The 27,742-nt window shown below is 46.3% G+C and overlaps 1 protein-coding gene across 7 annotated transcripts in view; it reads right to left on the bottom strand.

Annotated features, from left to right (window-relative positions):
* IGSF3 (immunoglobulin superfamily member 3) overlaps positions 1-27,481 on the bottom strand; it is a 128,756-nt gene extending 101,275 nt beyond the window's left edge. For 3 of the 7 annotated variants that reach the window (XM_060201821.1, XM_060201822.1, XM_060201823.1), the window contains exons 1-2: positions 27,293-27,481; positions 26,460-26,598 (exon numbers count right to left, since the gene is read on the bottom strand). In XM_060201821.1, coding sequence (XP_060057804.1) covers positions 26,460-26,598; positions 27,293-27,466 — 313 coding nt within the window. In that variant the 5' untranslated portion in view covers positions 27,467-27,481. Of the gene's footprint in view, positions 1-25,937; positions 26,599-26,690; positions 26,756-27,028; positions 27,185-27,292 lie in introns of those variants that run through there. The other 4 variants (XM_060201825.1, XM_060201826.1, XM_060201824.1 and 1 more) reach the window with 4 other exon arrangements.
* Between the last annotated feature and the right edge of the window lie 261 nt (positions 27,482-27,742).

The following is a 27,742-nucleotide window of genomic DNA, read 5'->3' as shown; positions in this document are numbered from 1 at the left end:
GGGTGCTGACATCACCTTTTTGCTCCTTTTGCTCCTTTTGCTGTGGCCTGAAGACCTTTCATTTCCTATGCTTTAACAAGGGGTCACCTCAGAGCCTTCCTGTAGCCCTCAGATTAACTGCAGAGCTGGGCTGGAGCAGGGCCAGGTGTCCTTTAGGACACACTGTGATTTTCTCCCACTCTTGAGTTCCTGAGCTGGGTGACAGAGTACCCAAGTTGCCGGTGTTTTCTGTCACTTGCCTCAGGCACCTGCATAGAGCATCCCTTTGCCTGACTTCTTCAAAATTTCCTCTTGAAGCAACATACTCACCAGCCAAGACAGGACTAGTTTGGGGCTCATGGAGAACACAGGTGAGCTTTTTCCTCAGTTCACTGGACAGAGCTGGAATGATGCAGAAGGCGACCATCTAAGAACATTCCAAGGAGAGGAGTGGCCTGGCAGATGGCTCAGTGGATAAAGCACTGCACCCTCAAGCATGAGGTCTTAAGTCTGATCTTCAGCATCACATGTGCCAGAGTACTGCTCTGATTTTTTTTTTCTCTCTCTCTCTTACCTTTTCCTCTCTGTGTGTTAATAAATTAATTTACTGATGGTGTTGCATTTGGTAGAGCATACATGTTATTATGTGTAAGGACTCAGGTTCAAGACCCCAGTCTGTCACCTGCAGGGAAGCTTCACAAGCAGTAAAGCAGTAATTCAACTCTCCCCGTCTCTAACCCCCCTTCCTCTCAGTTTCTCTCTGTATTTACTATATATATATATATATATATATATATATGATATGATAATAATATTTTAGACAAAAAAGTAATATTCAGAGAAAAGTACAATTGCCAGAGGTAAATCAAGTGATCTGAGGTTCCAAGTTCAATCCCTGACACCATCATATGCCAAACCTGAGCAGTGATTTGTTTAGAAAGAAAGAAGAAAAAGAAAGAAAAGAGAAGAAAAGAAAAAAAAAAAAACAATCAGATGAGCTGTGTATAATGAGACAGTGGCATTAGAGAGCTAAGCTGAAATGACAAAGGATGCCAGAACCAGTGCTGGGTACCATAAGGAGGCCACAGCCACCAGCAGGAAACCCTAGTAGTTGACTGTCAGATGTTATATTTCAGGTGGAGGAAGTCAAGTAATACAGACATCCCCAGACCTTCCCCTAGAGCAACTGCCAGTGACAAGCCACTCACCTTCCCCAGTCTCTCTGATGGTCAGCCTACTTCTTCCTGACAGTGGAACAGCTCTTTCCATGAAACCCAGCATAGTCCATAAGAGGGCATCATCAATGGTCCCCAAAGGGACTAGGTGGCGCGATGCACAAGGACCGGCGTAAGGATCCCATTTCGAGCCCCCGGCTCCCCACCTGTAGGGGAGTCACTTCACAAGTGGTGAAGCAGGTCTGCAGGTGTTTTTATCTCCCCCTTTCTGTCTTCCCCTCCTCTCTCCATTTCTCTCTGTCCTATCCAATAACAATGACATCAATAACAACAACAATAAAAAAGCAGCAACAAAAGGGAACAAATAAATAAATTTAAAAAAAGAATAAATAACACTAAGCAAAACTGGGGCTTGAATGGACAGGAAACATTTATAGAGCTAAAAGGTTTATATATTGATGAATCTGATTTATTTATTTATTTATTTTTGCCATGGGGCTTCACAGGTGTGCCTGAAGAATGCTACCATTCCTGGGAAGGATAATGTGTTGGACCTCAAGCAAGAGGTCCTGAGTTTGATCGTAGGCAATGCATGTGCCAGAGTAATGTTCTATTTCTTTCTTTCTGTCTGTCTGTCTGTCTGTCTGTCTGTCTATCTATCATCTATCTACCTACCTACCCTTTATCTATATCTCTCTCATAAATGAATAAATATAAATCTAAAAAAAAAAAAGGAAACAGGATAGGGGAGAGGGGAGACACCATAGCACCACTCCACTACTTGCAAAGCTTCCCCTTTGCATGGCAATCTCATGTAGTATCCTGAGGCTCGAACCCTGGTTCTTATGCACAGTAAAGTGTGTGCCTTACTGAGTGTGCTATCTTCTGTCCCCTGGTTAAGACAGTTAGAAACAGAGGTAGGACACAAGTGGCCAAAAAACGTGAAGCTGAAAAGCAGCAATGCCCAAGCAAGGGGATAAGGAATGCCCCAGAGAAGTCTTGCCTCCCAAATTTCTAGCCCCCAGTTTTCTAAATCTTTTTGAAACATTTGGAGCATTGCCAAGTAACTCACACAAGGGCAGGGCAGACATTCAGTACCTGGGTAGCTTCCCTAGTCCCTATTATACAACCATAACAAGCAGAACTGTAAAGGGGCACATCTACCCCTCCACCCCTTTCTTTGTTGTTTCAAAACAGTGAGCTGGACCCCGGGGGAACAGGGCCTCAGGTTAGGTAACAAGGCAGGGGCAATCCTCATTTCAACAGTAAAAATCCAAGCCCATCCCTCTGCCATGACACTTCTGAGCCCAACCAGGTGTGGGCACAAGAGGGTGGTACCTGCACTCCCACAATGGCTCCCCTTCCCCAAAGAAATGATGAGTATTCCGCCCCGCTGTTACAGGATTGTTAGACAGTCTTTGTTCCTCTGTCACTTCAGTGAAGATTTTTTTCTTTCTTTTTTTTCAAACCAAGGATAAGCTCCCCTTCTCCTTTTATGGCCAAAGTATAAACTTTCCTTCTCTCTCTTTTTTCTTTGTTTATTTTATTCTTTTTGTGTGTTTACTCATTCCCTCACAGACTGGACAGGAGACATTCTCAAGGTCAAATGACGCAGCCAGTAGACACAGTCAAGGGCTCAGAGATTTCTGGAACCCAGCTACAAGCTAGAGACAAGAGCAGTGAGTGTGGCCCTGAGGGAAGTGACAATGTGGTTCAAAGGTCATGCTTTTATGGCTCAGCAGCTTTGCACTGAGGCCTCCATGCTGTCGCCAAATAACCACATGGCCCAAGCCAAGCTGCACCCAGTGGGATGGCCCAGTGGCACCCCCTCAGCCCGGGCAGCAAGGACACCACCATTCACGGGGCGGTTCAAATGTGCCAGGCAGATGCTAAGCTCCTCGTGTGGCCCATTGAATTCCCACAATCAGCCTGAATGGAGAGCTGTGATTGTCCTTACAGAGGAGGAAATGGAAGCTGGGAATAGTGGAGCAGCTTGTCCCAAATCACAATGCTGGTTGTTGGCTCCACAACAAAAGCTTACTGAACATGGGTCGGAGGGACAGATGGCTGGCTAGCTGGCTGGAAGGAATGAGGGACAAAGGAGAGGCTAGGTTGACACATGTCTCCAGTGTCCTCCTCCACCTCCTAGGACCGAACAAGTCCTCCAGGTTGGTCTGAGAAAGCAGGGAGGAGTTGGGCGAAGTTTCTAGTGGAGAGTGGAAGGGAAACAACACACCAGGCTCTCCATCAGACAGAGGAGCACTCCTCCCCAAAGTCCAGAGTGGCTAGTCCCAGGCCAGAAGGGTTTTCTTCTGGGTATGTGGGAAGTCAAGTTTGCTGAGAGGGGGAGCAGAGCACACCAGAGCTCTCCCTGAGGCAGGAGCATAGAGGCTTCTGGCCAGGGAGACAGCCTTGCCTTGCGATATGACTCTGCTTTGTTTAAATCAAGATCAGATCCAGCATCTGCTCTAGGCTTTGAGTACCCGCCTGCTGACAAAAAGCAGATGCCAAATACCTCCCGGCACTGTTCTGGGGCCTCTGCCCTTAAGAAAATAATGAGAGCCAGTCAGCCACCAAGCACACAGCACTTAACAAAGAGCTTGGAACTCCCTGTTCCAGGCTGTCCCAGTCCCCAACCTATAAGAAAGGTACATTTGTAATCTCTGGAGAGAAGGAAGATTTAAAAGGTGGACTTTGCACTGCTAGGGCTGGAACTATTTCCTGAAGTTCTACTTTTAACACAATCATTGAGATACTCAAGCTGGTCACCCACGGATACCAGCCACCAAAACATTCCCCTCTGCAGGCCACTTGACCTCCTGATGGCCTGAGCAGAGAAAGCAGCTACCTGGCTAGCAGAGCCCATGAGCAGGGGTCCTTTTCTCCCTTCTGGAAAGATAAAGAACCTTCAGAAGTGGTGGAGGTCAGAACTGAACCCACACTTACCCAACACTGAGTCCCAGAGACAGATTAAAAATCAACTGGAGGGTGGGGAAGAAAAAATAATGGTTATGTACAAGGACTTTCATGCCTGAGGCTCTGAGGTCCCAGGTTCAATCCCCAGCACCACCACAAATCAGAGTCAAGCAATGCTCTAACCAAAAAGAAAAAAAAAAAAAGAGCATTGCACTTAAGACCCCATGTTTGATCTCTGACATTGCATGTGATGGTTGTGGCTCTTCCTCTCTTTCTTCTGCTAATAAATCCTTTTTTAAAAAAAGTCCTACAAAGCTCCAGCTCTTTGAGTGCAGAGCCAAGTGCAGGAACCTAACCTGGGTCTTACACAAACACCAACTATAGAAGTGTTCACCCTGTCACAACTTCAGGCCTGGCTCCCACTAGGTCTATGGGTAAAGGCAGATTAATCTGGGTTTGAAGCAGTAAGGCCAGCCTTCCTCCCCTTGTGGCCACACCCTCTGGCCCCAGGCCTCAAGGTTGCTGTAGTAGTGGAGGAAGAGACTGGAAAACATAGAAGATGACACCTGTCACTTCCTCCTCCTTGAGAACTGGCTACCACTACTCATACTGAAGCTCAGCTCCTGGGAGGTTGGAAAGTCTGGAGAAGTGTGTAAACTATTCAGTGATCTCATCCCCAACACCTAGACCATATTTTCAGGTGACACTGAGGCCTCACTACCTGGCTCTCCCATCAATACCTCAAAAAAACAGTAGCAAAACTACAACACATTTTCCTAAAATCAACCCCCTTTTCCCACTCTATGCCATTTCCCTGCTCATCACACTCACATGCTTGGAGCCATTTTCTAGTCTCCTTCTGCCTCCACATTCAATCAAACCCTCTTTCAGCAACTATTCTCTGCCTTCACTCTTTCCTTTTGACATCTTCCTCCACAGTCCAACAGCTTTCAACTCTGGTCTTACTGCCTGTAAGTGAATCAATTATTCCAGGAGCTTAAGCTGCTTGCCTAGCTTTTACTTTCTTCCACTTCAAATCAACCAGGCACATGGTTATCTAATCCTCCCTCCTCAGACCCACCCCATTCATTTCTCTGTGACTGAAGGGTCCCCAACACTTTACAACTGAGGACAACACATTCCCACTGAATTAATCAAGGGCCACCCTCTAAGCCTGTAGTATGTAGTGTTCTGAAATCTGCTGGAATTAGCCACATTGTTTCAGTGTCTGCTGATTAATCCACATGTACCATCTCTGCTTATGGCCTCTTATCCTCAGAATGATCTTCTGCTCTTCCTCCAAAAATCCTAATCCTATCTAAGGGTCCATTCCAAACACAATCTCCTAGAGTCTTACCCACCAACGTATATACTTCTTTCCTTTCTGCCTTACCAGGGATTAGACAATGACTCTGAATAAGATGCCTTCTGATGAGAATTTGAATCCCACTGGATTTTTTTTTTTAAAAAAGGGGATTTTATTTATTTTTTAATATTTATTTATTCCTTTTTGTTGCCCTTGTTGTTTTATTGTTGTAGTTATTATTGTTGTTGATGATGTCATTGTTGTTGGATAGGACAGAGAGAAAATCAGGAGAGAAGAGGAAGACAGAGAGGGGGAGAGAAAGACAGACACCTGCAGACCTGCTTCATCGCCTGTGAAGGGACTCCCCTGCAGGTGGGGAGCCGGGGGCTCGAACCGGGATCCTTCCACCAGTCCTTGCGCTTTGTGTCACATGTGCTTAACTCACTGCGCTACCACCCTACTCCCTGGATTTTTTTTTTTAAGACTTATTTCATGAGATATAACAGAGAGTGTGGGGGTGGGGAAAGAGGCCAGAACAGCAAGTCTGGGGATCAAAACTCAGGATTTCATGACTCCAAGTCCAGTGCTCTATCAATAGGTTACTTTCCATGTCTCTAAATTGCACTACTTGATAGGAATAAATCCCATCTCTGGATCCTTCGGAAAAAAGGTTTAAACTAGGTTGCCTTCAATGGTGAGTTGTAGAAAACACCCACTCAGCGAGGACAATGAGGACAAAGCTCAGTCTTCAGTCTACAGAAGCCTGGTTATTGACGGCGTGGGCTCTTCCCACCTTTTCCCCTCAAGCCATCTCATCTGGATTCCAAGAATCGAACCCATCCACCCCCAAGAGACTTCTCTGAGACAGGCTTAACCCATACTCTGGAGCTGGGAGCAAAGTCCCAGTCCTATGGTTCAGGAGCTGTCACAAGAGATAAAAGTTGGACCCTTAAGCATGGGGTCCTGAGTGATGTCTGGCTCTCTCTCTCTCCCTCTCTCTCCCCTACCCCTCTCATAAATAAATAAATAAAATAAAATAATTTTTGGGAGTCAGGCGGTAGCCTAATGGGTTAAGCGCACATGGCGCAAAGCACAAGGACCCGGAGTAAGGATCCGGGTTTGAGCCCCCAGCTCCCCACCTGCAGGGGAGTCGCTTCACAGGTGGTGAAGCAGGTCTGCAGGTGTCTGTCTTTCTCTCCCCCTCTCTCTTTCTCTTCCCCTTCTCTCTCCATTTCTCTCTGTTCTATCCAACAAAAATGACATTAACAACAACAACAATAATAACTACAACAAGGGCAACAAAAGGGAATAAATAAATTAAAAATAATAATAATAATAATAATAATTTTTTAAAAAGAAAAAAGAAAAGTCAAGTCCTTGGTCCTTGAGGAGTGGGTGGTGGGATGCTATCCAAACCAAACCAGAGTTCTAACAGCAACAGGAGGAAAGGGGTGGTTGCTATATTTTGAACCAACAGTGCCTGACACACAGAGAGGGGCCAGTGTCATACATTTTACATGTCCCCTCCATTGCCACCCCCAGCCTATGTTGGTTCATAAGAACACTAGACAAAGGACTGTGGAAATGAAGGGAACTGGAAATGGTCCTGTGGGTGGAGGAAACAGTGAGCATTATGATGGGGAAGCACAGTTGGGCACTTGTGTGTGAAAACCAAAGAGAGCCCCATGAAATCCAAACAGATGCTAGGAAGCAAGTAGCAAGGGAGGTCTGGGGAGCTCTAGTCCAAGCACAGGCTGGGCCCAATTCCAGTTCCACACACAGGATCCAGGCCAAAGTGTTGACCTGCTCCTCCCTGCAGGGCCCAGATGGCCCTTCTCTTCAGTTCAACCCTTCCCTCCTTGCCAACGGGCAGTCTACACTCAGGCCACACCCAATCTCAGAGAAGGGCTGGGCACAAAGGATATTCAAGTTAAAGCCACTATTAGACTGTTACCTTTGCTTCATGATCCTAAAGAATTAAGGCCTGTAAGCTGACAGAGAAAAACTGTATTTCTCAGAATTCCTGGTATGAAGCAATAAAGAAAAGAAAAAGTGTTCCAGAGGAAGAATGCAAGGCAAACAATTGCATAGGAGAAGACCTCTGATTCTGGGTCATAAATACCAGAAGGAGAGGAAGAAGGGAGGAAAATCTCAAGGAGGAAGGAAGAAGAGGGAGCTACAGTTGGAACTGAGAGCATGAAGCTGAGCTGAGCTGAGCTGAGCAGAGCAGATGAGCTCGGAAGGGGGAAAACAATGGCGGAAGGTAGAGGAGGAACAGTCGTCATGAACATTTGTTTTCTGAGTGTCTGTCACTATCTCTAAGGCAATAAAAATCACATTTTTGTACAACTAACACTGTTGGTCTTATAGCAGTCCCTAAAAGGTATACAGTAGCTTTGAATTAGTGATTTCTATACAGGTGAGAACGGCATATTAATTCAGCAGACACGGGCCGTCCCTGTAACATACACGCTGGAGGATGTCAATGCCCACTATGTACTATCTGTGAATACCTACACGTCTTAAAGACTGATACCTGAGCACGAGAGGGTGGGAATGAATAACCAAGAGCTGCCTTTGTGGTAGGTCAAAGAGGCAGCTCCTTCCTTTAGGCCCATACCTCTCTCCTCCCCTCTCTTTCCTCTCCAGTTGCCCTGTTCCTATTTAAGACTATGGTTTCAGCTTTCCAACACACTCTCCCAGTCTCTCTAAGCTCCCCAGAACCCCAATACACATCTCTACCAGAAGGTAGGAAATGTACCAACAACTGCAAAGAAAATACACAGAATACATCAAGTCCCAGAGATGGCTCACCTTCCAGCAGGCCTTTTGTGGGAGAAAACTGTCAGCCAACTTAAAGGAACTCACTGATTACAAAATGTACAACACCCAATACACACCAGCTGAGTATCTGTTAGACTGAGCAGTGTGGTACTACCTGCAGGGACTGCTTTCCCCTACACACATAGCAGTGCCACACAGTCCATTCTAATATTTACTCTGTGCCAGATAACAGAGTTGAGAAGGGTTTGGGACACCAAGACCAACATAGACATGATCCTGGCCCTGGTGGCACTTATAGCCAACGCACTCTACTTTGAGGATCTGTCACTGTATCGATTCAAATGAATTAAAAAATTCTCATGAATTAAAAAGTCTTGGGCCAGAGAGGTGGTTCAGCAGTAGGGTACCTGCCTTCCATGGAGGAGACTCTGGTTTCAGTCCCCAGAAACACATGCGAATAGCAGGGAGAGTGCCAAGGATGATGGAGTGGTGTTTTGCTCTCCCTCCTTCCCTCTCCCCTTCCCTATCTCTTCCTCATTAAAAAAAAAAAAAAAAAAAAAACAGGGGTGGGGGAGATAGCATCATGGTTATGCAAACAGACTCTCATGCCTGAGACTCCTAAATCCCAGGTTCAATCCCCTGCAGCACCATAAGCCAGAGCTGATCAGTGCTCTGGTGTTTCTCTCTGCCTCTCTGTCTCTACCTCTGCATCTCTCTCAAAAATAAAATAAAAAAATAAAGTAGAAACAAGTTGGCTGGAGAGATGACTCAGGATAATGTGCATGCCTAAGACCCTGGGTCTGATTTCTCGCATATCACAGAAAAAAAAAGGGGGGGAGGCATGGGGCTCAGTTTCCTGTCATTATTAGATATGTGTTTATTTGCTGATTTCCCATCTTCTTTGCTAGCTTAAGAGCTACACAAGGGTGATGGCTGTGTCTCTTCTATATGCTGCACTGCCAAGAGCACAGCAGAACACATTAGATGCTTGTTAAACGTATTATTCATGTTACAATAGACCAATGCAGGTGGTACAGAAGCATTGGCAGTATGACTACTAGAGGGATTTGCTAACTGGAATTTCTAAGACTAACGATAAGGTCAAATTAGGCCCTCACACTGCATGTAACGTACCAAAGGCAAACACACATGCAGTTTCACTGGGACTATTTAAAATACTTACAAGAACAACGTGTTGTCAAGCACAATCTAGTATTTTAGAAATTCCACTTACACATACAATAGGTCCACTAATTGCAAATCATTCCCATTTCTCTCCTAAAACAGGAACCCCCAAAGATCTTTATTAGGTGCTCCATTAGCCTAGTTTGAGTTACACTATTTATGTGAAAACAATAACACTGAAATGTTTGAAAAGATACTTGATAATTCAGACATTTTACCAATTCAAATGAAGCCTTCTCATTAGTCTGCAGCATTAGAAATTTTCTGATCCTATTAAGAGGAAGTAGCAAAGGTGACCCTCAGAGTAAAACTCACTGAGTTTGGGCTTGGGATATAACATAGTGATTATGTAAAGAGACTCTCATGCATGAGGTTTCCAAGTCCCAGGTTCAATTCCCAGCATGACCATAAGTCAGAGTTGAGCAATACTGCTCTCTCTCTCTCTCTCTCTCTCTCTCTCTCTCACACACACACACACACACACATTAAAATTAATACTATTCTAATATTCTAAAAACTGGGCTGGGGAGGCAGAATAATGGCTATGCAAAATATTCTCATGCCTGAGACACTCAGATTCCAGGTTCAAGCCCCTGTGTCACCATAAGCCTGAGCTGTGCAGTACTCTGGTATTTCTCTCTCTCTCTGTTAAGTTTTTTTTTTTTTTAATAGATTCACCAACTTCTTTTGTAGGTTGATTCTGGTGGCAAGAATCTGAGCTAACATCAGAACATGGAGAAAAAAAGAAAATAAAGTGACAACTGAAGAGCAAGTGTAATTCACCTTCAGTAAAGGACACATCTATGAGGTCACATTCAAATCATAAGCAAAGCACATGAAAAGTTTAGATGCTACACTGTGGATTTTTTAAATTTTTTTGGTCTGCTAAAATTCTGTGACAGCTGCCCTCACCACCACTAGCCAGCGGACCTCTTCTCTGTTTCCAGAATCTTCCTGTGAGCCAACCCTGGACACTGTACAGATGGTACTGAGGATAGCCAGTACTTCATGTTTGCTCGGTCTGACACTGTTCTCTGAACCAACAGAGATCTGCTAGTCCACTGTCCAAATCCACAAGGCATCCTGAACTCTCCTGACAAGGAAAGGGTCAGCAGGTCTTTGCCCCCAAGGCCAAAAGCAAACAAAAACCCAAGGGTACCAGGTCTCTATGAAGGATGCCCAAGTCCCCATCCAGATCCCTTTGCAGTACTCTGCAAATCTCTGGAAGGCAGGCAGGGTGATTGGGAGTGATGGGGGGATTATGCTCTGAATGTCTTAAGAGATTACTTAGTTAAAATCCTCCACATGACTTCAGCCATCCCCTTAGAGATGACAGAGAAAAAGTCGACTTGATTAAAGCTGAATGCCTATACATTTGAAAAAAGGGGAAAATATGCAGGAGAGAACAAGAGTCAGATTACTGATGTCAGGGCTGCTGAATAAATGATGACGAGGAGGCACATGCAGTAATCACAGACTCCCCATAAAGACCACAGCCCTTAACGTTCTCCTAACTCCTCACTCAAAGGAGATACTGAATCTGGCCTTGTCCTCAAAGGAGGTCGGGCCCTCCCCAAATTCCAAATATGGGAAATTACAGCTCTTCTGTGGTGGGAGAAGTGGGGGAATGCAAAAGTTTGCATTGCATCATATTTTAATGAAAACAAAGATGCTGTGTGCTAAGAGGCACGTGAGCTCTCAATCTACTCTCTCCCTTCTAGAAGTTCAGGGTTGGGGGTGGAGGAAGGGGGTGAGACACAGAAGAGCAGAGTTCAAAATTCAAGTGTGAGAAAGGAGCCAGAGGTGCCATTCCGTGCAGGCTAAACACTGCCAGATGTCACCCATCCTGCAGAGGGCGGGCAAACGGGCAGGCTGCTGGCAATGTCACCTTGCTTTTTTGTAAGGGAATACCTCGTGGCAACAGAACGTAGGCTCTGCTTTGTATTGAAACATCAGAAGGCATGAAGACACTGTTCAGTAAGTCTTCTCTGAACAATGTCAGGCAGGGTCTCAGAGTTTGGGGGGAAGCCTTGAAGGAATCCATCTGTGCAACCACCACCACCCCCATTAAACTAACAGACTTGTCCAATTGCGAGCAAGAATTCCCAGCAGACCAACCCTTTCCAAAACACAAAACGACTGCAGAACGAAGCCAACCAGGGAAACCAGAGAGGCTTCTGAGAAGAGTTTGGGGGTGGGGATGGGGGTAGCCACACATAAGGAGGGACTCTGAGGCCAGCTGGGCTTACAGCCAAAGCTACTTCCCCAAGCAACAGTTCACAACCTGCCTGTAACAGGCAAACTAAAGGGGCTTGAGGAAAAGGGGGAAGCATCTGTGTCATGTAAGGCCCACATGTCACTGTTTTCAAGGGCTAACCCCCAGGCTGGAAGAAGGTGTCTGGTTAGATACACACCTGGAAGAGTCTGCACCCCAGAGCCCACACAGAAACTTCTAGAAAACGAGCTCAGCCTAAACCCACACTTGCCTTTCCCATGGTTCCTTGAAGGACTCACTCTGTAGAATATACACAGGAGGGGAGAGGGCCAACCTGACCACACCATAACCCCAGCACAAGCGACCTCAGGAGACAGTTTGGGAGGGATGCTTTCTCCTATCTGATGGCAGGAGGTGTGGTTTTTCCGAGCCATTCAGAACTAAGCATGGATGTTCTGAGGACAGAGAGGTTGGGCCTTGCCATGTGTGCAGTCCAGGTGTGAGCATTTTGCAGCACACTGGAAGGGCCACACTGCTGGGGTAAGCTCCAGCACTATGGTGATTCTCCCCTTTCTTCTCTTTCTCTGTCTCCACCTGAAAGAAGTAGCCAGCCTGGTAGAGCTGACACTGAGCAGGTACAAGGCAGTAGCTTCATAAAACAAGAGAAAATGAGGAGGAGGAGAAACAGGGAAAGAGGGAGAGAAAGAAGGAAAAAGAAATGCCCATTACCTATAGACAGAAAATATCTCCCAAAGTTAATAAAGACATTTCACGTAGCCAGAACTCAGGATGTATGAATATTTTCAAAAAGAATAATTTGTGGGGCTGGGGAGACAGCAGAGTGGTTATACACAGGAATTCATACTTGAGGTTCTGAAGGTTCCAGGTCCAATCCCCAGCAGCACCCAAGCTGCCACAGTGCTCTGGGAAGTCGGGAGGGAGGGAGGAAGGTACCAGCAAAATAGTTCACTTGGATAGTGCACTGCTTCACCATGCACATGATTCCAGTTCGAGCCTGGTCCCCACCACACTGAAAGAGGCTTCAGTGCTGTGATCTATTTCATTCATCCTTCCTATCTATCTATCTATCTATCTATCTATCTATCTATCTATCTATCTATCTGTGTGTGTATGTATGTATGTATGTATGTATGTATCTTTTTTATATTTATTTATTTATTCCCTTTTGTTGTCCTTGTTTTCTACTGTTGTAGTTATTGTTGTTGTCGTTGGATAGGACAAAGAGAAATGGAGAGAGGAGAGGAAGACAGAGGGGGAGAGAAAGATAGACACCTGCCGACTTCCTTCACCACCTGTGAAGCAACTCCCCTACAGGTGGGAAGCTGGAGTCTTGAACCAAGATCCTTATGCTGGTCCTTGCACTTTGTGCCACCTGCGCTTAACCCGTTGTGCTACCGCCCAACTCCCTATATGTATCTTTTTATCTCTGCCTCTCTGTCTGTCTCTAAAAAATAAAAATAATTTTTAAAAAAGGAAATGAAACCAAGAAGGGTGGAAGGATGGACGAAAGAGAGGGAGTTACAAAGGAATGGAGAGAACAGACATCCTGAAATATGGCATGGAGCAAAGGAAGGGAAAAAGAAAGGAAGAAAGAGTGAACTTGCCTTTATAACTCCATCTTCAACTCCCACAAACCTCCTCCACCATTGGCATTCAGGTCTTACTTTGAAAGGTCCACACAGGGCTGCTCCCAATTTCTAATTCATGACTGCTAAAGGAGAGTTGAGAACTAAACAAGAGGAGAAAGATATTAAGTAAAAGGAAGGAGAAGGAGGAGGAGGAGGAGGAGGAGGAGGAAGAGGAAGAGGAGGAGGAGAAGGGAGGGAGGGAGGGAAGGAGAGAGGGAGAGAAGGAGAGAGAGAGAGAAAGAGGAAGCAAGAAAGGAAGAAAGGAAGAAAAGAAGGGCTTACTTTAGGGAAACAAAAGAGTTCCCTAATGTTAGTGCTTTCAATTAATCTTTCTATTTATTAAAGATTGAAAATACCTTATCAGGTGACAATGATGTTAACTTCTAATTCTTGGTATTTGAGATAGCAGAACAATGAGCTCTTGTTGGTGGCACCCAAATATTTGCCTTAGAACCGAAAAAAGAAGAAGTCTTTTCAGTTAAGTATTGTAAGGAGTTTAATAAACTAGAAGCTGCTGCTCGGTGCTTTAAGGACATGTGGTGAGAGGTCAGACCTTGATGTTTAAGAAGGGTTGACTGTGATGTATAAACCCAATAACCATTGCTTCCAAATAGCAGCTATTTTAAAACTTGGGTCTAAAGGTGAATTGTCCAAGAAATCTGCTTTTGCTCCAGAGATTTTCAAGACAGACACACTGGTGAACCTGAGAAGTAACTCAGTACTTTGAAATGATAATCTTTACTACCATTGCTGCTTCTATGGGGCTGGAGGAAAAAAAAACTTCTCTTCCATGGGGCTAAGGTCTTAAAAGTCTAGCAGCCAGCAACCTTGTAGGTTACTGTAGCTTAGTGCTTTTTTAAGTGCTAGAATCCTCTAGGAATTGAAAATGCCAAAAAACTCATTTTTCTCACCATCTCTGAACCAACAAGAACATTTGTTTACTTCAATGTATAACCCAAGACTTGTAGTTGTTCTCTTAACCAGTCTGTTCATAGGCTTATTTTTAATGCAACAGTATTTCAAAAGGATAAAAAAAATGATCAATAAAATATGTCTACTTAATTTGTTAAATGTAATGTTTGGGCGGGAAACATGCAGAATAAGCAAGTCAATTATTTTCCTTACATATACTGCAATGGAGGGTAGTGTTCCACTGTGATTCTTGCTCTTGCTAAAGCAAGACAAAATCATTCCATTATATAGTTATTGAATGAGGCTAACAACTCTCCAATGATTTCATAAACCACAGCTTCAACTAGCTACAAAATAACCAAATCAGTCCTGATATGGCCATACAATGAAATCTGAAAAAAATACTGAAGTAAATCACCCCTTGAAAATCAAGCTGTCGAACAATATGCTCTGTATCATTCCATTTATGTCACAGAAAAAAAATATATGTATTATATTTATGTGAGCATATACATAGAAATTACAGACTAAGGTCTGTAGGAATATATACCAAACACTAAGGAATACATATAGAGTTAGTAAGAGACACAGAGCTGAGAAGAGAACTTTTACATTTTACTTCCTACAGACTTAAGCTGTTTGCATTTTTTACAACAGAACTATGTTTATGTTACCTTTCTCAAAAAAATTAAAATCCAGGATCAGTGAGATAGTATAATGGCTCTGCAAAAGATTTTGATGCCTGAGGATCCAAGGTCCCAGGTTCAATCCCTGGCACCACAGCTCAGAACACCAAACCAACTTGCTCTAGAGTGCACCCATCATTGTGCCGGTGTGAGTAAACCCACTAGCTGTCAAGTAGGAAAACCAGATTAATTACTAGTAAGTGTCCTCTGTCTGGGAGACAGCTGTCACATGTGTAGGCTCCTGGGGGCAGGAAGATTAACAAAAAGGACCCTGAGAAGCAGATCAGCAGAGTGCCTCGTGGCATGGCAGATACCAAAATAGCAAAGGGACCCCCTGTGCCTTGCTGAGGGCAAGAACAGGTCACCATGGAGAAGTAGGCACTGCACACAGGGAGGTGGCATGGTGGATAAAATGCGGAATTTAATAAGCATGAGGTCCTGGATTCAATCCCTGACATTGAATGTACAGAATGATGACCTGGTTCTTTCTCTCCTCTCTATCACTTAATAAGTAAAAGAAAAAATGGGGGGGGGCCAGGTGGTGGTGCACCTGGCTGAGCGCACATGTTACAGTGCACAAGGAACTGGGTTTAAACCCCCAGTCCGCACCTGCAGGGGGAAAGCTTTGCAAGTGGTGGAGCAGGGCTGTAGGTGTCTCTCTGTCTCTCCCCTCTCTATCACCCCTTCCCCTCTTGATTTCTGGCCATCTCTGTCCAATAAATAAATAAAGGTAATAATTTGAAAGAAAGAAAGAAAGAAAGAAAAAAGTAGCGATTGCACTCCAGAGAATAGGAAAAATGGGTATCCCTAACAAAAGCCAGCCTCAGACAGGCCAAAATAACATCTGCACACTCTACTGCATCAAAGAGTCACTAACTGGTGAGAACACAGAACTGGCATCAGATTTCTTTCCTATTTTAATAAAGGGCAGTCCTGTAGTCAGGGAAATAGTCCAGAGAGCACATGACTTGCACATCTGGGGCTCCTGGTTCAAGCCATGACACAGCATGTAACGGGATGATGCTCACTCTTGCTCTCTCTCATATAAAATTTTTTCTCAAATGTAATAAATAAATCTCTTAAAAATTTTTTTGAGGGGGTCAGGTGATAATGCAGCGGGTTAAGCACACATGGCACAAAGTGCAAGGAGCAGCGTAAGGATCCCAGTTCGAGCCCCCGGCTCCCCACTTGCAGGGGGGGTTGCTTCATGAGCGATGAAGCAGGTCTGCAGGTGTCTATCTTTCTCTCCCCGTCTCCCCTCCTCTCTCGATTTCTCTCTATCCTATCCAACAACACCAATGGCAACAATAACAATAGTGACAACAAGGGCAACAAAATAGGAAAAAAATGTCCTCCAGAAGCAGTGGATTCATAGTACAGGCACCAAGCCCCAGCAATAACCCTAGAGGCAAAAAAAAAATGATATATATATATAATTTTCAGATAGAGACAAAGAGACAAGACAGAGAAAGACAGAGAAGGTGTAAGAGACTATAGCTCCAAATCAGTGTGATGAGTGCTGTGCTCAACCCTAGGTAAAGCACATGGTAAAGCAGCACAGTAAGAGAGTATCTAAATAAGCAAAGCGAATTCCGAGGGACCTGAAAGTGAATGAGCAGAGGCACTAGCAGAGTGGGTGTTCATTTCTTTTGTGTTCACAGTTTTGTTAGAACATCTTTACCCTGGTGATGCTTTGGTGAATATAGAGAAGCTCTTCCTTTAGAACAGGACAGGCCATCCTTCGTAAGGGACCCCCACCTCCTGCCCTCCCTGACTACTTCTCCTAGTGGGTCTACAGAATAACCATTCTGCCATCATCCGTCTGCCTTTGGTCCAAACACCAGACCTCAAGCAGCCAACTACTCCTGTGTTTGCCCACCAGCAACACAGGGCATTGGGCCAGACGTGCAGGCTTCTAAGGCCCTGAAGTCAGAACAGCCCTGCCCTCCACCTCAGCGTTCTGCCAAGATGGCACTCTCCTATTCAACAACACCCAGGACTCCAGCTCTTCCACAAAGCCTGACCAGACAGCCTACTCAGAAGCCTCACCAGCCTCCTCCTCCTCCAGACAGAGAACTCCCTTCACTGCAGGCTGAAAATAAGAACAAACATGCTTTGTCCTCCCCTCTCCTCCCCTCCCTAATCAACACCCATCCCTGGAGAGCGCTTTCTATCAGTGTCTTCCTGGCCATTTGCAAAGGAACTTCCTGTGTGTTTCAATTGTGGCTTTAGATTATCATCTCTTAGAGAGTGAGGACAGAGGTGGGGCTCAGCAAAGTCTGGGTCACCAGGATGATGGGGAAAATGGTCCTCAGGGGAATTTCATTATAGGGTTAACAGACAACTAGGCAGAAACTCTGCTTCAAGCCTATTACAAGGCACTTACAGATCTATCTGACCACTTTCCAGCCTGGGTAGAGCTAATATAATCTCTGATTGAGGATCTTATAGTGCCCTCCGGCTAACCATCCTCATTTGCTCCTATAATTATAGATGCAGAACACATGAGACAAAATGGATGATGACCTGGAAGCCAATTTCTAGAGGAGCCCCCTTGCTATCACACCCCCATGACTCTGGCTTTTTTGAATATAGTCTGACAAAAAACAGAATCCTCCTCAGCTGATGATACCAGTGAAGGGAAGTCCACTGCCAAGGTCTTTGTTGAGTATCTACCCAAGGTCAGTCACTTAATAAAGGGTTCTTGATGAGGGAATCTGGCAACCTGTGATTTGTTACAGACACACTTTGATTTGGATACAACCATTCATTTATTTGAAAGCTAGCGGGCATGGGACCAGGTGGTGGTGCACCTAGTTGAGCACACATCTTACCATGCACAAGAACCCAGGTGAAAGTCCCCAGTCCTCACCAACAGAGAGGTGAAGCAGTGCTGCAGATGTCTCTCTCTCCCTCTTCTATCTCTCCCTTCCATCTCCCTTTCCCTTTGTCTCTATCCAATAAATAAATAGACATTTAAAAATTTAAAATAAAATATAAAGTATTTTTTAAAAAGAAAAGAAAATCAGGTGGCATTCATACACAGATGTCATAAATGTCTCTAGATTGAAGCAACATGGAGACATGTGTCTAATTAAAAGGAATGAGAAATTCCCAAAGGAATCTCCGAATATGATCAAGGAGCTTCAACTCAAGAGACATAAGGCACCCCAGATCAGAGATCCACAGAGCTCAGCAACATAGAGTCCCAGGATTGGGATCAAGGGGTCCAACTGAAGCCAGGATTCTAGACTCATTACACGCAAATGATGCTCTATGCCCTGCACCATCCCACATGAACTGATCCTTAAAACCACTTACATTCATTTTCCCTCAAATCTTAAATGGCCATTAGACCAACAATATTGCAGCTGGCCTAGCAGGAGTCTACTGCTATGAGCATCCCCTCCGCTTCCAAGGTTGGCTTATCTCTAAAAGCCCAGCCCTCATCTTTTTATTTATTTTTTAATATTTTATTTATCTACTGGTAAAAGACAGGGAAAAAAATGAGATGGATGGGACAGATAGAGAAGAGAGAAAGAAAGACACCTTCAGCACTGCTTCACTGCTGATAAACCTCCTCCCCTGCAGGTGGGGAGCAGGGGCTTGAACCGGGGTCTTTGTACATGGTTACATGTGCGCTCAACGAGGTGTGCCACTATCCAGCCCCTCCAGTCCTACTCTTGTCACACAGCCCACACAATCTTGTCAACAGCCGCATAGAGCTTTACTCTGAAACTCACAAGGGTATGTAAACAGAATCCAAGGGGTAAACTTGAATGGGAAAAAAAATTTGATCTTCAGCCATCTCTAAGTGAATATTAATCATTCCCTTGATTGTGAGTGTCAGCAAGCATCATGGTCATGCCTCCAGGAGCTGTGACTTAGCTACTAACAAGTCACATATATTTCCATGTCCCATCAAATCTGATGCACATGCCTCAGAATGTCATTTGCACTCTTCACTGCACCAAATTTACAGTTGTCAGACCTGCTGCTAGCTATTATTGAATATTAAGAAGCACAGTGTGGGGGTCAGGTGGTGGTGCAACTAGTTAAGCGCACACATTACAGTGCCCAAGGACCCAGGTTCGAGTCCCTGCACCCACCTGCACGGGTAATGCTTCAAGAATGGTGAAGCAGGGCTGCAGGTGTCTCTTTCCTTATCTCCCCCTCCCCTGCAATGTCCTCAACCCAATAATAAATAAAAAAAAAAATACAAATAAGTAAATAAATAAAAAGAAGCATAGTGTTATAACAGATATTTGGCTGTTAACATTCTGATGGACATAGGGGCTGGATAGACAGCATGATTATACAAAAGGGTTTCAGGCCTGAGTTCCCAGGTTCAATCCCTGGCACCACCATAAACTGACGGGGGCGGGGAGGAAGAAACACAGGGACCTGGTACTTTATTTTTATCATTACCAAGGGCCATTCCAAGTCAAGTTTTACAACTAGAAAGATAAAACAGAAGAGACAGTGAGAGGGGGAAAAACCACACCACTGAGCTTCCTTCAGCACAGACAGGGATAGAACCCGGGTAACACATGACAAAGCAAGAGCACTATCCAGGTGAGCTATCTTGTGAGTATAAGCATTATCTGAATATAATCAATTTATGTTGTTACATTATTATTATTATTGTTATTATTATTTGATTGCCACCAGGATAATGGCTGGGGTCAGTGCCAGCACTAGGAATCCACCTCTCCCAGCGGCCCTTTTTTTTTTTTTTTTTTGACAGGACAAAGAGAAATTGAGAGGTGAGTAGGAGGGGAGATGGAGTGGTGGAGAGACAGACATCTGCAGACCTGCTTCACTGCTCAGTTCATGAGATTCCTTCCTGTAGGTGGGGACCAGGGGCTCGAACCCAGGTCCTTGAACATAGTGATATGTGTGCTTAACCAGGTGCGCCACTGCCTAACCCCTATTTTCTTACTTACTTTTTACCTGTTTTTTTAACAGATTTTATTTATTTGTTAATGAGAAAGATAGGAGGACAAAAAACCAGACATCACTCTAGTACATGTGTTGCCAGGGATTGAACTCAGAACCTCATAATGCAAAGTCTAATGCTTTATTGACTATGCCACCTCAGGGACTACTCTTACTCATTTTTAGGAGGAGGGATTTTTAAGGTGTCTTTATTAATAAGAAAGACTATTAATAAAGAGAAAGGGAAAGAGAGCCAGAGCATCCCTCTGGTACATATACTGCCAAGAATCAAACTTAGGATTTCATGTTTAAGAGTATAATATTTTATAACAACAAGGGCAACAAAATGGGAAAAATGGCCTCCAAGAGCAGTGGATTTGTAGTGCAGGCACCGAGCCCCAGCAATAACCCTGGAGGAAAATATATATATATATACATATATAATATTTTATCTACTGTACCACTTTCCAAATCACAGTTTCATATATTTTATGTATGCCCTCTAAAATGTCATCCTAGAGGGGATCCATGGCATCACCAGTCTGCCAAAAGAATCCATGGCATTAAGAAAAACGTTTTTCTTTTTAATACTAACAAGCTCTATCTGGTGCAATAAAGGCAACCAGACAAACTCTAATACCAAACGCTGCCAGTTGCTAATATGTTGAGTACAACTACTTAAACTTCTTGAGTTTCCTCATCCTGATCATGGTAGCCCATTGAGAAACAACAGCCACTTCATGAAACCATTCATTCACCAGAAAATTAACTGAACATCTCTGTGCCAAGCACCAGGCTGAGTTCCGGGGCTAGTGTTACGAAAATGACAAGGGTTGGTGTCAAGCCCTTTATGCAGAAGGCCACATGGGATAAAGTGGTTATACAAAGACAGTCTCTAAACACTGCAGTACTTCTACTAAAACCACAACACGGAGGATTGAGCCGTGCTGATTTTCTCTGTGTCCCATGTACCTGTTGGTTGATCTAGATCAGGCCTTCCCAAAAAGGCTTCTAGAGACCTAGTACTCACTGAAAAGAGAAGCTTGTCAGAGGCAAGAACAGAAAATTTGCAACTAAATGGCTTCAAAGCTCTGCTCTACCTCTTAGTCGTTCTATGACCAGAGACCATCAACTGACCCCTATAGTAGCAGGATCCTGGATGGTAAATGGGCATACAAACACTCAAATTTAAGGATAATATCCCCAGCCTCCCTTGTAGCAAAGCATGGTCATGTGATTGAGTTCTAAACAATGAGGATGTAAACAGAAATCAGAGGTGCAATTTCCACAGTGTGTCCTCAAATTAAGGGGGCCTACCCATCCCCAACCTTTTTCCTTCTTCCTGATGGTGGGTTAACACAGACATCTTGGCCCAGAAGTATGCACATGGAGCAAGACAGATGGAGTCTCAGTCCCTATCACTGCAGGGTGCCATATCAAACTGATATAGAAACCTGTCAAGTTCCTTAAACTCCCTCTACGTCCATCTCTCCACTTAATAGAAAGAAGTTAATAGGGAGTCGGGCTGTAGCGCAGCGGGTTAAGCGCAGGTGGTGCAAAGCACAAGGACCGGCATAAGGATCCCAGTTCGAACCCCGGCTCCCCACCTACAGGGGAGTCGCTTCACAGGCAGTGAAGCAGGTCTGCAGGTGTCTATCTTTCTCTCCTCCTCTCTGTCTTCCCCTCCTCTCTCCATGTCTCTCTGTCCTATCCAACAACGACAACAACAATAAAACAACAAGGCAACAAAAGGGAATAAATAAATAAAATAAATATTAAAAAAAATAAATAAAAAAATAAAGAAGTTAATAATACTGTATAAGGTATCTACCTACCTGGTAAATGCTAGACCACAATAAAGACTAGAGTTACTCCTGTATTTCTTCTCTTCCAGCAATGAAAACTATTATAGTTTTGTTTTGTTTTGCTGATGCTCAGTGCCTGCACAACTCCACAGCTCCCAGTGACTGTTTTTTGTTTCTTTCTCTCCTTTCTTTTTTCACCTCCAGTGTTATCGCTGGGGCTCCTTGCCTGCACTATGAATCCACCATTCCTGGAGGCCATCATTTTTCCATTGTTGTTGTTTCTGCTGCTATTGTTGGATAGGACAGAGAGAAATTGAGAGAGGAGGGGAAGACAGAGAGGGGGAGAGAAAGAGAGACACCTGTAGACCTGCTTCACCTCTTGTGAAGTGACCCCCTTACAGGTGTGGAGCTCGAAACAGGATCCTTTCATTGGTCCCTGTACTTTGAACTATGTGCACTTAACCCAGTGCACCACCATCCAGGCCCTTTCCTCTACAGAAAAAGCAAAACGTAAAGAGAGAAAGGGAGAGACATCACAGCACCGCTCCAACACTCACGAAGCTTCCCCTACCCTCCTACACATTTCCATGTGGTAGCCAGGGGCTCAAACCCACGACCTTGCACATGATAATATATGTGCTCTAACTGGTAAGCCACCTGCCCACTCCAAAGATTGTGACATCTTAACACAATCCTGGGCACTCAGCAGTGACTCATGATTGAAAAGCATCCTTGCTAAGCTAGTCCTCCTGATTTCCCCTGGGCTTTCTCCCTTAGGACCAAGAGATGGCTGACTCAGACAAACACATGCCTTACCACAGAGAAAGGGCATGGTTTTGAGCCCCAGCACCACATGGGAGCACTCCCACACTGGGAAACTCGCCATGGACAGTGAAGCATCATTATGGTGACACTCCCTCTCCACATTTCTTTGAAATCGTATACATGTGGCATTCCAGCACAGAAAAAAAAAAAAGCAGATAAATAAAGAATTCCTCTCTCGACACACAGGCCTAAAGGTCTCTAGGCAAGGGAAGGGCACAACCTCTACCTCAGAGACATCTGTAGGGGCGGTGGTGTCTATTCACTCATAAATCATGATCTTCATCCTCTACCTTCAAACCTTCCAGAGAGCCCCAAACCACCCTATTTCCTATCTCTGCTCCTTCTCTGCCTTTGATCACCCCAGTGCTGCTCTGTGCTTGCTCCCATCAGAACATCAAAGTTCCTCTCAGTCTCCTCTGGAAATACCTTGTGGCCTCTCCCCTAAGAAGCCTTCCCAAACTAAGTGGGGAGCAAGCCCCATCCTACTCAGACCAAAAGGCTTCCCAGGCTCTGCAGCTGAAGAAGACACGTCCTTGTGTGTGGACCCAGATATGCCCCCATCTCCCATATTCTTCCTCAGTAGTGCCTTGTTGTGCAAAACATCTTGTTTACAACATCAGCACAGGCCCAGGAAGCAGAAAACTCTTTTTGGATATACAACATTATAGTCTGCTTGACGTGCCGAAAATTCCTATTCATCTTTGCATGTCACCATTCCATGTCACTGTCACTCACACAGGCTGATTTCAAACTCTGTCAGGCACCCTCCCCCCAACACACACACCAATTCTCTCTTTTTCACACTCATACTATGTTCAAGACTGCCGACTGCCCCACCCTGGGATCACCAGCCCTCCCAGCTCCACCCGCAGTTGGGAATGGAGACTTTACCACTAGGTCAGTGGTTCCTGGGCTGGGTGGAGCATCCAGAGGCACAACAGGAAGAAACAAGATGCAGTGGTCAAGAGGGCAGCAAGGTCAAAAGAGGGTCAGCAAGACAAAAAAAAAAAATCATAGGCAGGAATCAGTACCCAGACAGGAAAGGCTTGATCTAACACAAGATCCTGGGGAAGGGATAGAGCAGAACGCACAGTTCTGACAGCATCAAGGGAGTCTCCTGAGGACTTCAACCCCTGACACACACACAGCATCACCATCATGGGGCTTTCTAAGATCAACAGCCTCTGCTTCAGTCTCATTCTGCACACAGTCCCTGGTGTGTGACCCAAGAAGTATGGCAACTAGGGATTCCTTGCTGTGTGGAATTGACATCATGCGTTTTGTTAGCATTATACAAAAAGAACGCTGACACAAGCATCAGTCCACTCCAGACTGCAAGCAAAGAGTAAGACCCCAACTTGGGCTGTGCTTCCTCCCCAAACACCTTCTGCTGCCCCAGGCTAAGAGAGCAATCGGAAGACCTCCCACCCTACCCTCACCTCACCCCCCCCCATAAGAGTGATAGAGAAAAAGGAGACAAGCAGGGGTCTCAGAACAACAGACAAATTAACATGCAAGCCTGTAGGTCCAGACCTGCCCATTCCCTCTGCCTGGCCTTCTACCACTGCTCCCTTCAATACCAGCTCAATGCACATTTATTCTATGGCAGCTTCTCAAACTTGAGGCTGGGAGTAGAGCGAGGTAATAGTGCCCAGTGCCAGGCAGGGTCCACGCTCTGTTTCACAAAGTGGCCCAGCAGGGGGACTAGCAGACAGACTCACGTTTTTTGAGCTACCAGAAGAAAACAAAAGGCATAAATGTCACCTCTCCTTGTCTTCCCACCTCTCCAGTCCCTGAGCCCAACCCTCCTTCCTGGCCCCCTTCTCTGCACAACCCACCCCACACCCAAATCTTCTGGAAGGCTTTCCTTGTTTGCATCCTCCAGACTCCAGTGAATCACCAATTACTGCTTTAAATCCAGACACTCAGTGGGTGACAAATTCAGCATAACAAACATCAACAAGACAGTCAGGACTGGCAAAGGGCTAGCAACTTGCCTTCTAAAAGGACTCCAGCTGAAGATGCAGGAGGCACAAAGACTCAGGGTCCCAACTCACACCTGGGCAGCAGACTGTGTATGCGGGAGATGGGGAGCAGATGGCAGGGGAGGGCTGAGCCCAAAGAACTTGCACACAGACTCTCTAACTGGGCACAACAAAGGAGAGAGGAACTGGGGGGAGTCCACCCTGGAGAATCTCAGTTCTTTGGTCTAGGGCTGTAGACTGGACATTATAATTTGTCAAAGCTTCCCCTGGGGTCTCCACAGACACCCACGTTTGAGAATATATGCCTGAGTATGTTCACTGTGTGCTCCATACACTGTTTACAGCAGATACGGTCTTGCCAATAGCTAATTGCTGGTAACTTTCACAACAGCTGTTGAGAACATCCTGAGTGGTACTGAGATTCAAAAGTTAGTCTCCACGAGGTTGAAATTGGAACTCAGTTTCCCTATGCCCGAGGCTGATCACTGGACACACACATGTGGGATCTTGCAAGGACATACATATATACTGGACCACGAGACAAACCTTCAAAAGCCCCACAAGTGCAAACACTCCATCTGGGGTGCTGGGGCCACAAGCAGCTGTGTTGGTCTCTTTGAAAGTAGGGTACCCGATCATAAGGGGGGGGAGGGGGTCATGCTCACCTGTAATGCAATAGAGACAGTACCCCAGATCCTGGTGGAGAGTTTACACTAGCCCATGATGTGTTCTAAGACATACACTTAAGAGTTCTCCAAAGCAAGAAAAAAAAACTGTCAAATTTGAGAATGGAGAGGTGCTGGAGAGGAGGGGTCTCTTCAATGGGGAGGGCATCCTTAAGAGAAGCACCAAATGCCCATCCTTCGAAGACACTGTTTTTTCTTCCCAATCCAGTCATTCTGACTTACAGGGGGAGCACAGAAAGCAATCCCAACACAGAAACCACAACTCCTACCAGGCAGTGCCCATTCCTCCAGTCTCTCTTCCTCTTCCTTGTTCAGAAGACCTAGGATCTGGGTTTCTTTGTTGGAGGGGGGTCATAAAATTAGGAACCTCAACAATTATTGGTCTACAGACCACTTCAACAGGCCAAAAAAACCTCCCTTCATCCTCCTAATCCAATTCCCCCCAACCCCGCCAAAAATAAAAAAATCAGAAGAAAGAGAAAGGAAGAAAAGAAAAACATCATCATTAGCAGTCAAGCAACTTTCCCAACAGAACAGGAATCCTGTTGTCACTTGGGTCCACATGGACCAACAACACATCATGAAGCACTCTGTTCATAAGACCAGACGAAGCCAGCCTATGACCCACATGGAGGTCCCCAAGTACAGCTGTGCAGAAGGGGGGAATCTCACCCCAAGACCCAGTCAGACACTTTAAAAACGTCAAACATGCTTTCTTCAGGACAACATACATATTCCCGATCTCCTTCTCTATTGCAACCTGTGACACCCATCTGCTGCCTCCTCCTGTCCCCGAATGTGGCACATTGATGGGAAAGAACAAGGAATTACAGTAATCAAGAGAAGGTGAAACTTTGGCAACAATCTCACAGATAAAGCAGGGCCACTTACCCAGCACAACCAGACAGCTCAGCACAGGGAGAAAGCACTTCATGTTGGCAGTGGGCAGGGGACAACACAGAGGGTGCTTCCTCTTCTCCTAGCACTTAATCTCTCATTGCTTCCAATCCACTTTTAGCTCCTGAAGACAGTTTTGGAAACAGAATCTAACTCAGAAAATGACAATGGGCTTTGAGAGACTGAGCAGAAGCTAGTGCAGGAGGAGCTGAGGGGCAAGGAAGAGGGCACGTGTTCAACTCCCCTAAGCCAAAAGAAAGGTCCACAACAATTCGGAGGGCTCTCTAGGCTTCTGCTACATGGCATGCCTTGTGGCTTCCATTGGAAGTGTAGACTGCAGTGGTTTAATCCTCCAGGAAAAAAGGGAGATGGGGGAAAAAAGAGTCTGAGAAAACCCTTTCATCCACTGATTATACAGAAATGTCCTTGGCTTGAAGGTGTCTGTAAATCTCCCTCATTCGGATTCCCCAAAGGAAACTGGGAGGTTTTGTCAAAATCTCTTGACAGCCAAATCACCTTGGCTGGCATCGACCGTCTGGGCTTCTTCATCAAAAAGTCCTTCTCCATCCATGATGGGGCGGTCACCGGTGGCAGGGCTGCCCAGAGCCCACGAAGCAACTTGGCGTCCGAAGGGTCCCGCAATGCCCGCGGATTGCTAAAACAAACAGCAGAGAGGTTTACCCAAGGCAAACACAACCCCAACCCAGGTAGAACCGAGGCCGCCAGGCTCTGGGTTGATCCCCGCACCTGGAGCTCGCCCCGAGCCAGCGCCGTCAACCTTGGCATTCTGACCTTGGGCAAGTCGCCCCGTCTGCCTCCGCCTCAGTTTCCCTGCCCAGAACCTGGGGGTCTGGGAGCAGCCCCGAGGCTCCAGTGCTGCTTTCACCCACTGCTGCCTTGGCTCCTGGGAATTCCCGTCTCCACCTCCCGACCCCAGCGCCCCGGGAGCCCCACCCTCCCCGGGGGCAAATCGGGAAGGGGCCCCGAGGGGGGACAGCCACTCCCGGCTCCAAGCCCAGCCCCCGTTCCCAACGTGGAAGCTCTCCGCGCGCGCCGCGTCCCAGGTGGCCCAGCTATTGTTTTACCTTCCCGGGTGTTTATTTTTCGCTGATTGCAAAGAAAAGAGACTGAGGGAGAAGGAAGCCCGCAGCTAGGCTTTCAGCTGCCGGGGCGCCCTGGCTGAGCACCCCACCGGCCAGGGGAGGGGTCTGGGGCCCGAACTCCTACCGCCCCCCCCCAGAAGAGCCGGCGCCCGGCCGCCGCCGCCACCCTCTCCGAGCCTCCCCCCAGCCCAGCTCCCGGCTGCCCTCGCCGCGCCCAGCTCCGCGCTCCCCACCCCCGAGACCGACCTCGTCCTCGGCCCTCGGTCCCCGGCTCGGCGCCGCGGGCAGTCTGCGCAGAGCAGGGCGCACACCTCCAGGGACGCGCCGCCTCCTCCGGCTCCCGCTACGGCTCCGCCAGCCGCGGGCCCGCCCCTCCCGAGTCCCCGCCCCCTGGAGCCCTGCCCGCCGCACCCGGGCCATTGCGAGCCGGGCGAGGGCGGAGGCCTGGGCCAGATGCGCGGTCCCCGGACCCGCCCTTTCCCGAGGAGCCTCTACCTCCACCTCCACCTCCTTGGACTGCGGGGCCAGGGGCTCCAGCACGTCCCGCACCTGCAGTGGGTTGGGGAGTCACCCCAGGGCCTGGACTCCGCTGCTGTGTGGGCTGGGCAGCCCTCGAAAGTTCAGCAGCGGCGCGCGCGCAGCCTAGAGGGCGGCGGGGAAGGTGCACACACACAAACACACGTCCACCCCAAAGCC

This window comes from Erinaceus europaeus, chromosome 11 (assembly GCF_950295315.1).
Source record: "Erinaceus europaeus chromosome 11, mEriEur2.1, whole genome shotgun sequence".
Lineage (NCBI taxonomy): Eukaryota > Metazoa > Chordata > Mammalia > Eulipotyphla > Erinaceidae > Erinaceus > Erinaceus europaeus.
This window is presented reverse-complemented; position numbering and strand designations above follow the sequence as displayed.